Consider the following 12,582-nt stretch of genomic DNA (forward strand, 5'->3'; position numbering starts at 1 on the left):
TGTGAAAATCTGCTTTTGAAAAATTGTATGAATGCCTGTATCACAGTTTTCTTGGAAGCTCATGGTCTTAGACTTGAAGTGTTCTATACTATTTTCATGCCATGCATCTTGCTGATATGGTACCTGATGGGATTTAGAAGCAGCTGGAATTTTATATCACATGCTGCATCTCTCTGCACATTATGGTTTGCAGCAACTGGGGGTGTTTAAAGCAGAGCTAATACCAGTTTAGTCTTTTTTGTAAGTTTCATTATGTTGAAAATGCCTGTAATTTTTCTAGTCAGAGACTAGATTTTTGTATTTAGTTTTTTCCCTGTTTTGTGTTTTTCATCACTGCCACCAACCAATAGAACCAAGTTGATGAATGCTTATACAATGCAAGACATTGAAACACACAGATAGGAATCTGCAAAACTAAGGTTAAACCAGACAGTTGTATAATGCTACAGATGCTGGCAGACAGGATATGCAATATTGAGCTAAGACCATCTAGTTACTTATTTTTTAAATTTATTTTTATTGATATCTTCTCCATCAGTTGTTTTTGGCCTGAAACCACTTTTCTGCCAAATTAGCTCTTTCTTTTGTATTTTGTGAACACTTAGTGTTTAGTTCCTTTTTTTCTCTTACCGATTTGTTTTCCGAAATAACTTTTTTCCATTCTTGTAATTGGAAAGGTTATGCTTTAAATTATGGCACCTTGGAGCTTACTTGAATGAGCATTTGAAGTTCTGGAGTATGAACTGCATGTTCTCTGGCTGCATACAGCTGTAGCCTTTTTTTTTTTTAATAAGGATAACTTTACTTTTAAAGTATTCTTAATACCTCTACAAATCTTACAGCTTTTTAGCAGAGCAATCAAAGTTTTTAAGACTTTTGTCCCAAGAACAATCTTGAAGTCTGTGTAACTTCTTCCTTGAATAGCTTCTTTTCATTTCAAGCAGTAAGCAGTTGTCATCTACTTGAGCTTGTTCCTAAGTGGTTGTAAAATATATCCAAGCTCTGTTGCCCTATATGAATTTTGTATCGGTTAGCTATTCCCATTGGCTTAAGGAGGTGAGACATTTTAGAATGTTAGTGGCTCCTGCAGCAAATTAATGAAAGCATATAGAATAAAAAGAGCAAATAATTGCTGATTAACCAGAACATTATAAAGACTAAAGATGTCTCTGTAATGGTAAACAATATTTTGGTAGGTCAGACGAGTGCCAGGTTCGAGTGGTCACCTCCATAAAACGGAAGATGGGGACTGGGAATGGAGTGATGATGAAATGGATGAGAAGAGTGAGGAAGGCAAAGCTGCTGTTTCTCAGGAAAAGGTACCTTCTGTTTGTGCCAAGACATTTACATTCTGCAAGATATTCTGTCTTTATGTTAATTGTTAGTATTTTTGGATCTTTATTGCATAAAACTGCATAGCTCATCTCTCACTGTATTTGTTTTCCAGTCACGAAGAGTGAAAGAGGAGGAGAATACAGAGGTAAAAATGTCTTTATCAATTTTTTTCTTCCAGGCATTTGAGTGAAGGGATTTCTTTTCCATGTATGCTGTTAAAAATGTGAATTGAGGTGGGAGTGTTGTTCTGCAGCCTTGTATGGCAAGTACTTGTAAGGATAGAGCTTTATGCCATTGTGCCTGCAACAATGAACTTGAGCACACCGGGGATAAGATGGATAGGAATTTAACAGTCATGTTATGTTTGTGCCCTGGAGAATTCATGGAGATAAGTAATATGGCTGTTTTTAATGAATCTTTATAACTGGATCACACTAATTGTTGTCTTTATCAGAATAATGAAGGGTGTGTTGGAGTAACCAGAACATCTCCAAATAATTTTTTCTTCCTAGGATTTATAACATGACATGGAGCTTATAATTAAAATATTTCCTTCTGTACACAGTAAAATAGTTCAGTACTGAAGCATATTAGATGAATTCAGAAGAATAAAATACCATATAGAATTTCATGGCCCTGTGCTGAGTGTGGGAAGCATCGCTGCTATAAAAAATTGTTTAGTAGGATTATGTCATACAGACTAAATGGTCTTTTAAAATTGTCTGTTCCTTGGGTGAGTGACCCTTGCCACTGCACCTGCAATTTTAGATTCTCTGATTTCCATTGGTGTAAGAGGATTCTGAAAACCTAGCAGCTTCTTGCCAGATTTGGTCCTGTTAGCTCCTGTGATGACCCAAGTCTCTCCATTGCAGACCTAATTTACACAGCGCTTCAGCGTCTGAGATACCTTGTGTAAGCTGAGTACAAAAAAAAGACTTTCACCACACAGTCTTTCTGTCTTAGATGTTCGAGTTCTACTGCTTGTGGAACTCATATCTACTCATATATATAATCTGCTCCTCAGTTTATACAGCTAACTCATAATAAAAATGTTAGTTGATGAAGGAGAAAAAGCATCTGCTTGATGTCTTCTGTTGATTTTTTGTTTGCTGAAATGCTCTAGAAGATGACTTGGAGCTAAGACTAGTGCATCTTGTCACGGTTGGTGCGTGCCTCTTGGGTCTTTGGCATGCACATTCCTATACATTGACATAACATGTCTTCTGCTGAAGATGCAGAAATAATAGAAGTAGTTTATATGAATGGAAGGAATTTAATTGAAGCAGAAAAAAACCTGCTATCATTTTAGTGACTGCGATAAATAATTTTCCAAGTATTCATTAATGTTTGCTGAAAATACACAGACAAAAATATGGATCTTGTGTAACTTACTTTTAAGTAGCTGTGATATAGAAAACTGTTGATAAAAGTGTCATGAAATTTGTGATGCAAGTCTTTATTTTGGGAAGAGTTTTGAACCCTTTGTAACCTTTGAACAGGCTGTTCTGTGAGTGGTGACAATATGCCAAGCTGGGTATGAAATCATAGTAGGGTAGGTGAGCCTGGTGCACTCTGTATGTAGGATACACTTTTGCTTGAGACTTCATACAAGTTTTAGTTGAGAGCTGGGGAGGATATCACAGTGTGAGGGAGGAGTGATAATGTGAAAGATATCAGTGTTCCTGATTTTTCTCTGTGAGAGACATTCTCCGAGCTGTGATACCTGCTTTGATATGCTACTAGTTCCTTGCATATGGGTAGATATAAGACTTCCTTAACAACCAAAACTGCTACACAAAAATAATGTGAGTAGCAGTTTCGTATTCTCACTGTGTACATATTATTTAATAGATTATTGGTGCTTTGATGCAAGGTGGATTATAAGCTGCTATACTCAGTGCTTTAATGCAGGCCTTATCTATTACTTGATTCTCTGTAATAAAAATATGGCAATTTTACTGGTATCAGCTAAATTTTAGACTGCGTACTGAAAGTGTTTAAAGGGTTTCTGAGAGTTAGAGAATGTGTTAAATATGCTGTGCTAACTTCAAACTGTTAGCATGGAAAGTTTTTTGTGATTTTTTTTTTCCTTTTGGCATCCTTTACAAGATGTTTTGCCTTTTTCTCTAATAGTCTCAGCCTGCTGTTAGTGAGGAATATAGTGAAGTTCCATGTGCGGTGAATCTTGTCTTAAGATTAAGGTAAGAGATTCTTCTATTTATTTATCTGTATTATCTTGATCTCCCTCATTAATTTCATAGGGTTAACATAAAGTCAGTGCTGAAGTCTGTAATCTCCCAGTATGACCAGTATGGATAGTGTTTCTGTGACTAATTGCTGTCTTTTAATTGCTTACTGAAATAGTGTAAAATGAAAAGCAGAATATGAATGTGTCTTCAGGCTAAGTGTACCCTTCATTAAGTATTTCTTTCTTTTTTTTCTTATAATGCAGAATCACAGTGAGAAGTTTTTAATGAGTTTCTTTCACACTTCAGCAGTCAGCCTCTGACAGAAATAAACCATACTTGTATTACAAGTTGCCTTCTCAAAATGTTTTTCACTGGCAAGTTTGATCAGCCACTGTGGAGAAGTGATGGGTATTATAGAAAATGGATACAAATATGTTGCCTGTCTTAAATTTGTACTTAGTTAAGATGTGTCAGATTACCTTTAATTAAAACCAGTTTGTAACTAAGATTTGAATTGCTTAATTATGCAGTCTAGTTCTTGGATAAAACTATATTTTTCATATGAAACTTTGATAGCTTTTTACATGTATTAAAGCTTTTTTATGTCTTTTCTTAAAAAACTTACTACCACTCACTTTAAAACTTTCATACATCCAGTTTGTGTTGACAGGATATCTGAGAGGTTGTAAATTCCTAATTTCTGCTATGGAGAAAAGTTAAGTGTTACAGTTTTTTTATGCTAACGAAAAGGTAAGAAGTCAGAAATAATTAGAAAATTACAACCAGTATGTTAGGAACAAATACCAGATTTATGCATAACAAATAGCTTTAAAACAGTAACATCAAAAATTGTTTGCGTCCTCATTTTAGCTGTTAGTAATCAGAAAAAAAAACAATTACACAGAATGAGTGCCAACTTTCAAAATCTATTTTCTTCCCTTTTCTTTCACTACTTTTCTAGTGACAGCTGAAGAAAATTGAGTGGCTGCCAAAGGTTGTTTACAGAAGGGAGGATTAATGAATTTTATTGTGGGGATAGGAAAGACTTAGAGATTATTTGGAATCATTTTAGTTGTCCAATTTACATAAGTGCCCAGTTATGCTATCAATATTCCTTTTCATCTCTCTGCTGGCAGGTAGATGAAACCATTTGCAAACAGACCAATTTGCACTGCTATGTGGATGTACCAGTGAGGTGCTTTGGGTATTTATAAATTATGATGAAACCTAGAGAGTGATTAGCTTCCACCCAGTTACTTGCAGTGTTGGCATATTTGGAGGGCAAACATTTTAGATCTGCAAGTATAGAAAAACATCAGGGATTATGTTTTCAGTTTTCTGCGGCTTCTAAGCAGAAGTGAAGGAGGACTGATCCTTCTGAACTTTTCAGTTCTTTTTAAGGATCCTCTTTAATTCATGGGTGGAAAAAATTCCCTCTCTCTGCTGTCCCTGAAAGCAAATCTGTAGTAACTAGATTAATGTCTTATGTTTATGAAAGTCTAGGGGGTTATTGGTAGAGAGGGAAGGAACAAGAATTTCAACTTGAGGAATCAGACAGTTTTCTTTAAACAGAAAAAAATAGTGTTGAATAGCATATACACTCTGGAGCCTCAGAACACTTTTGGCAGTGTCTTGAGAAAACCAAAAATCTGATGTGTAATTTTGCATTGAGTTTTGTTAATTTAACTGTCCTGCTTTGGAGGGAAGAACACTTTGTGTGCAAACCTCTGTCCCCATGTAAGCTCTGGCTGTGTCCTGTCTCAGTGGCAGGAGGTGGGCAGAGTTAGAAATCTTTGCACAGGCTTTGCTTCTGGAAGGCTGGCATGTGAGAAGGGTCAGAGGTAGCACATGAGCAGTGTGTGTGTGTTTGGGGGGAGCATGCGAGAGCAGGCTGTACTAAGTAGCACACTTTTCTTTTGGTTGGCACTTAGTGAAATGCCTTTTTGACCATGAGGGCTACAAGCTCCCTGTATCTCTGCCCAGCAGTGTAGATTCAGAGCTAGCATTTAGAATTTCTTTATATTTGCTAATTTAAAGGCAAGAGGTATTTTGGAACATTCACCAGAGTCAGCCACTGGCTGACTACATATATTGTCTTAGCAAGGTACCTTTGATAGTGCTTGAGTTGTGCTTCCTCTTCACTGATCCTTTCACTGTTAAGGTTTTGTCATGGAAGTTGATGCAAACATGTAGAGCTTTTTGGGCAGAAACAACTTAATATGAGGCTTGGGAGTGTGGACCATAAGGTTTTAAGAGTAGTGCCTGGGGATTTGGGACAGGGCAAAGGGTAGGGAGGTGGACAATCTTAAAAAGGAGCAAGAGGGGCTGGGGGTGGTGGGGTGTGGGCAGGAAGAAAGTGCTCCTCTGCTTTGTTCTTTTTTCCTCTTCTACAGCGAGGCTACACTATGACAACCCATCGCATTTTAGATGATAGTTTGCATTTTTTTTCCTAGCAGTATGTTCCCGAACAAGGTTAATAGTACCCATAAAAATTAAAAATTACTTTCACAAAGGAGGAATTCTGGCAGAAGAATCAATGCATTTAAATAATTCTTTACCTGAATGGTCAGGTTCTGTTATTTTTTTCCCAAGCAGAGCAGGGTTGGACTCATTCAGTAATTCAGTAGGGTGTGCTAAATTAACACCAGCTTCTCTTTACTGCAAATGCCTTGTTGTGTATCAGAAGCACAACTCACAGTCTGAAATAATCTTTAAAGAATCCCATGGTACTCTTTATACAAGTGGTGGTATTTAACTCTCTTACTCCAGTTGGAAACCATCCAGACTAACTGATTTATTTGTCCTTAACTTACATTTAATACCTTTCTGTTTTCATAGTTTTCTCAGTGCAACTAACTTGTCAAAAGATTCTCTACTGTCAGAGTTGCTTCATCAGCTGGAGACAGCAATTTCCAATTTATTTTCTATCTTTTGTGCTATTGTGTCTTGGAGTACATTGCCCCAGAAGTGAAATTATCAGCAGTCTGTTTTAGGTAATTCCATGCAAAGCTCTTGAAAGGCTCTAGTATTAAATGCTTAATACGGGCCATTAGTGTTTTAGAGCTCAAGTGTAGTTAAGAGAGTGTGCTTGAATTTTGCAGTGAACTGAAAATACTGGTTCTTACTGGCTTGATCTGTTGCCACAGTGTGTAGTTCTGACCCAGACTGAGTGATTGTTATATTGAAATGCTGATGCCTCTGTATCCTCAGCCTCAAGGGGAAGTGGTATTTGAGAGTAGAGAGGAATTAAATCTGTAATCCAAATTTTTTCTGGTAAGGCTGTGCACACCGCGTGTCTTGGCAGCAGACACTGCAAAGAGGGGCTGAAGGCAATTGTCTGTGATTTAGTTCTCCAACAGGATTGTTCACAGCACCAGGGAAAGGAAGTGGGTAGGAATTACCACCTTGATTTGAAATTTCCAATCTAACCACCAAGCTGTTACAGTTACAGATTTAGGAAGGTCACTGTTAGAGGGTTTGACTGCTTGGATTAATAACAGAAATATTTCATGTTAAATTAGGAGACTTGTTAGTGGTTAATAGTTAAGAATTGCAAATCACATGAAGCAATCTAAGGTGGTTAAATTAGCTCCTATGACAGGAAGATAATTTATTGGCAGTAATTTGGAATGTCCCAGGACCTAATTTAATACAGTTCTTGCACACTAGATGAATTAAGCCTATGGAAGAATAAAAGGGGCAAATGGAAATGTTTTACTGGCAAATACACAAGTTTCTGTCATTGTGTATCTTAGGCAGAATTGCCTGTAATGTCACTCTGTTATTTACATATAAATGTTTCTGTGTGTATTTATTAGAAAAACATTGTAACCTCTTTTAATATAGCTGGAAACAGTATGGCATTTGAGAAATTCTGCGGAATGTACTTTCTGGGGATCTGGACAGACACATACAAATCCAAGGAGTAGCTGGTAGCAGGTGGTTGCCTGTGCCACGCTGCAGCAGGAGAGTTGTTAGGACTTGAGTCAAATGTGATTTCCTGTGCATACCAGAACACAGACAATGAGGTATCACTCAGCAGTCTGAGCACAAGCTCAGGTGCTAATCTTCCTGCTTTTATGTTGGCCTTGTTTTTTGACATCTTTCTTACAAAATCAATTACATGTAAAGTCATAGGAAAAATGTATTTGGCTGGAGGTACCTAGAAGAGCTACTCCTGTGTTGATTAATACTTGAGTCTTACATTTGTAGTACTAAAACCCCAAAAACTATAAACAAGCAAACCCCAAAATATGTTCTGGCTAGAGATGGAATGAGTTTGATAATTGGCTTAGTACCATAAGTCAAAGTTCTTAATTTGAATTCTTTTTAATTTTTTTTTTCTCCTTCTAGTTTTGTTTTGGTATCTTAAGCAAAAGCTTCCATCATTTCTGTCTCTTTTGTAAGAAGTGGGGCTATCCTTCACCATGAATAGGTATTTCTCTTGTGTTTGCTATTAGAGTGGCTTCTGTTATTAAGTGTATTTAGTGACAAAATCCACAAACTCCCAGCTGTGGAGTAGATTTACAGCTGTAAAGTAACAGAACTTCTCTATAGTCTGGGAATTGATCCAGTAACAAACATAACCAAATCATTTGCAGAATTCTTGAAAGAAATGTACCTGTGATGACAGCCCTGAGTACTGTCCTATGTTTTATTCTGCCACCATCTCTAAGAGTTTGTTCTGGGAATGAGGGAGGTTTAGGGATGTGGTTACTGAACTGAATTTTATTTTCACAGCATGGAGATTTCATTTAAATAGTCTGTATAACCATGATTAAATCATGACTGAAATCAGTAAGGAGGAACTCTTGATTAAACTATTGATTCTAATCCTGGTTTTTCTTTTCACATCTGTTATATCCTTCAAAGTTTGCTCTTTAAAAATGGTAAATTATGTATTTCTTATTTGCTACTTAGGGATGTTTTCATGCCTTGCTGTATTTTTACTGAAAATTAATTAAAACCTGGAAAATTTATTTTAATTATGACCTAAATAATCCCATATGCTATTCCTATACCATCATTTATTTAATAGAGCAATGGTGTATTTGTTTATCAAAACAATTCTTGTATGTAAAATTTATAATTACTGAGCCAGGAATCAATATATATTTTTCTGCTTATTAAATTTAGGTTATCAAGAAGATTTCCATGTCTAAATATTTAGATGGAAGGAATTAGTCTTTTAACCTGCTCAGCTGTGGTTGTAAATCATGCAGGCAATTGCATTTGGGGATGTTGCTGATACTGAAAGTTTAAAATCACTAGAGCTTTTTTATTCCATTCTGACATTTTACTGCACTATTTACAAAACAAATAAGAAAAGAGGAGAAACAAAAAATAACAATGAATCCAATGTACCACACCCAAGCTTCTTTATGTTAAAGGAAACAATTTAAAGCTTGAATTGATCTCAGTGTTAAAAGTAATTTTATTTGTGTTATCAATGGCATGTACATTACTTTTCAACTGTAATAGGGTTTGCATTTTCATATCTCAAAACTTAATTCTAATTAGATATTCTACTAATACTTTTAAAAACATTTTTTTTTCACCTTGAGACCATGCTCTTCCATCTTCATCCATCTGCTCTAGAGCTGCCTGTGAATGTGGTGATGTAGTACATAGGGCAGGGCTGAAACCATTTGAAATTATTTTGTCTGTTCCCATTTAGTGGTGTGGTTCTCAGTCTTTCCACTCGTAGGGGTGTTCTGGGGCTGTATTGGCTCACTGAAAACAGACAGGTTTTGGTTGGTTGGTCTGTGACTTCTGCTATTTTTGGGAGAAAGGCAAAATTTTAACTGAGCTAATTTTATTTTTTCTGTTTTGCCACACAAGGCAATTGTTACTGCTCCTGTAGTGGGACCAGGGAGTGGCCATAAGAGGTGCACTGCATAGAGGTGGGACAAGAATTTAACATAGGAGCAGACTTTGCTGGTGAAGCTGATTTACAGTAAAGAGAAAGTTTGGCAGAATAACCAGATGAAACCTTTGAAGATTTTAAAACAAGTCTTAGACTTTTTTCTATGCTTCCCACTCCTTTTGATAAGGTAGTAAGAATCCATGACATTCAGATGGATGACATGCAGATTGTCATTATTTTTATGGTGGGTGAGATGTTTTCCTGGTTTACTTACAAGTCTTCTTTGGTTCTGACAGTGATTTACTGATAGGTCATCAGGACTGTAAAACTCTGAGCCAGTGGCATTCAAAGTATGCAGACATCCAGAGAGTTTTTGATTCAACATGCTTAAAACTTTCTTTGATTTGGATAAAGTAAAAAGTTTCTCTGTGCCTTCCCCTCAAAGCCTGTTTTGTGCACTGGGCACTTAGAAGGTTCTGTTAAAAAAACCCCATATACCTGTAGAACTTGTTGTGAGTCTTTTGTCTTGATTTAATAAATGAAATCACTTTTCTAGAGCTCTATTCTGAAGCACCCCCAGCCTCCTGGCAATGATTGGCCTTTCACGCTTTCCGATTTAAGGAACTGAAATTTTGCTTCAAGCATTGTGGTTATTTTTCAAAGCTGTACTTGAAGAATTTGTCAGTGAAATAATAGGTTATAATCCCTCTCCTTGTGCACCAGGCATGCAGAAGCATACAAAATAAGGCTTTGCGTGCTTAATCTCTAAGTTGCTCTGGTGTTTCTTATCAGTCAGGCAGCTTATGTATCACTTCAGTCATGCAGCTAATACAGGTTTGACTTCCCTAAAGTGGGCACTGATCAGTAATATTGGTATCAAGACATACAGACATCTTTCAGAGATACACTCGGAGTGGATAAGTTGAATTATAGGCAAATCCAGAAAGGCAACTGTATTTTACACAATGCACTGTAATGCTTAACAAAGGGATCAAATTATGTGTACATTGTCCCCTCTGTTATTGAAATGTTCTCTCTGAATACTTCCAGGTGATTTATTTTTAACATTACTGATTTTATCTGTACTTAATTTCAGTTCTTTCTAGGAAAAAGTCTGATTTAGATCACTTCTGGTTTCAACCAAGCATTGAAATTTCACCACACTAATAAATTCTAAGTATAACTGTGTTCTGCCCTTCCTTGTATGTCGCTGTTGAGCAGCTAGCAGAGTAAAGAAGCACCAGTTCTCAGTGGCAAGAAGGAAAGACTTTTATTGTTTTGATTTCATCACATATATAGAGTTTTCAAAAGTCACCCAGATTGGTCGGTCAGAAGCCTCCCCCTAGGCCTGATTGGCCAGGCTTGCACCGTCCAAGTCTTGGGACATTGTTCCAATAACATCCAAACTTTATCTTTATTTATAAAACACAAGAAGAATTCTCATGGGAAAAGCCTGTGCTAGCCACACTTGTATTTCAAGTACTTGTTAAAAACTGATGCTTTTCAGGAGTTAAATCTTTACCATTGCTCTTAAAAAAACTTCAGTGCTACTTCAGGAATAATTTCAGAGGAAAAAAACTTATGATCAATAATGCCATCTCTGCAGCAAAAAGCTGATAGCTCTTTGCCAAAGTTATTCCCACCTGCTGATATATGAGAGCAGGTAGGAAGTGTGAACCTAAAAAAAATGATGCAAGTGAATACTGCTTTTCGCTGCCTTTGCAGTGAAATGAGTCACTGATAACTGAGGCTAAAAAATATTGTTTCAGAATTTGCTGCTTGACTTAGCTGGAAATGAACATAGCAAGTCAAAAAATAGAAGTGCTTTGAATGTTCTTCTGATTTAGCTTCTGGCATCAGCAGCTACAGAAAGATATAGATATATCTAAAATGTCTCTAGTTCTAACACTTCTTTGTCATGATACGTAGACTTGGGGCTGTAAACCAGTGGATTGAGAGAAAGGACTTAATGTATATATGTCACTTCTAAAATGTTAAACGTGGTTTTGCAGACTTGCATATATCAGTTTTCTTGTTTCTGTTTCTTGACAGTTTCTTCTGTCACACATTTTCTTAGTTTCACTATAATTTCTCATCCATTTCTACAAGACTGAAAGCACTAGTTTCTTTTGAGTCTTAAGCAAGTTTGGCCTATCAGCTATGGATAGAATTGCTGTAAAGGCCTTTCCTGAGGGAGGAGCTGTCAGCTACCCTGGAGCCTTGGACAGTGTTCCTAGCTGGTCTAATCATGACCATAACAATTCACTTGGTGGCTGATTTTGTGATGTACACTTGCCTTTTCTGAATGGTAAGTGGCACACAGACAGGAAATCTTTAACAGATAACTGCTGTCTCATTCCAACAGCTTAAGAGCCAAATGATGGTGTTTCATTTTGGCATTGGCTGTTTTTCAGTGTTGAAAGCATCACTGGGTTGTACTTTGCTGTAAGTACCTCGTGGTGTGTACTAATTAACAAGTGTTTGCATGGTCTCAGGGATCTGCTCTTTACTCAAGATCACATGATGATTAAATAGTAGTAGCCATTTTTTTTTGGTGTATTTAACTGTTGAGTCCTGTAACTTTGTCTTGAAACATCATATACTAAACATGTTTCCTTCTTCTAGTAATGTGTATGGAGGGGGCTAGGTTGTAAACTCATGGAGTTTTTCCAAAACTACTGAAGTAAATGGTAAGGTTTTAATGGACTTCAAAGGACTGTTTATTTTTGGGACCACATTTTATTAATACAGAGAGATTTTAGTCCCATTCTTCTTGGTGGCAATCTGGAAGGAGAACAGAATTCAAACATCTCTTTCGCTCTTACCAGAAGTTAGCAGCAATGCCTTTTCATTTAATTTAGAATTGACCTGAAGTCATTAAAAGTAAGTTGAGAAGAACCATCTCCACAGTGCTGAACAGGCATGATCTGCTCTTGATAGTCTGGTAATTTGTAATGGAGGAGCATAGATATTGATTAGTAAATGACAACTGAGCATGAAAGTGTTAGAAAGCAAGCATTTACATAAACATGTGGTGAATCCTCAGGAGGCTAATGCTTCTTTACAAATGCTCTGTTCTGTTGTCTTCATATGATCCCACAGGAGCCTTCAAGTTCTGATTCACAAAATTACATTAATAAACAGACTTCCTCTTATTGCTGCTTTGGTTCATCTGTGTGTATAGTACAATGA

General features: G+C 36.7%; 1 protein-coding gene across 4 annotated transcripts in view; it reads left to right on the forward strand.

Annotated features, from left to right (window-relative positions):
- Positions 1 to 12,582, forward strand: part of STK39 (serine/threonine kinase 39) — an 81,853-nt gene that overhangs the window by 45,471 nt on the left and 23,800 nt on the right. For all 4 annotated transcript variants that reach the window (XM_085066544.1, XM_085066545.1, XM_085066546.1 and 1 more), the window contains exons 11-13: positions 1,197 to 1,319; positions 1,448 to 1,480; positions 3,469 to 3,536. In XM_085066544.1, coding sequence (XP_084922670.1) covers positions 1,197 to 1,319; positions 1,448 to 1,480; positions 3,469 to 3,536 — 224 coding nt within the window. The remainder of the gene's footprint in view (positions 1 to 1,196; positions 1,320 to 1,447; positions 1,481 to 3,468; positions 3,537 to 12,582) is intronic.

The sequence above is a fragment of the Lichenostomus cassidix genome, chromosome 7 (genome assembly GCF_008360975.1).
Source record: "Lichenostomus cassidix isolate B80296 chromosome 7, HeHo_3.0, whole genome shotgun sequence".
Taxonomy (NCBI): Eukaryota; Metazoa; Chordata; class Aves; order Passeriformes; family Meliphagidae; genus Lichenostomus; species Lichenostomus cassidix.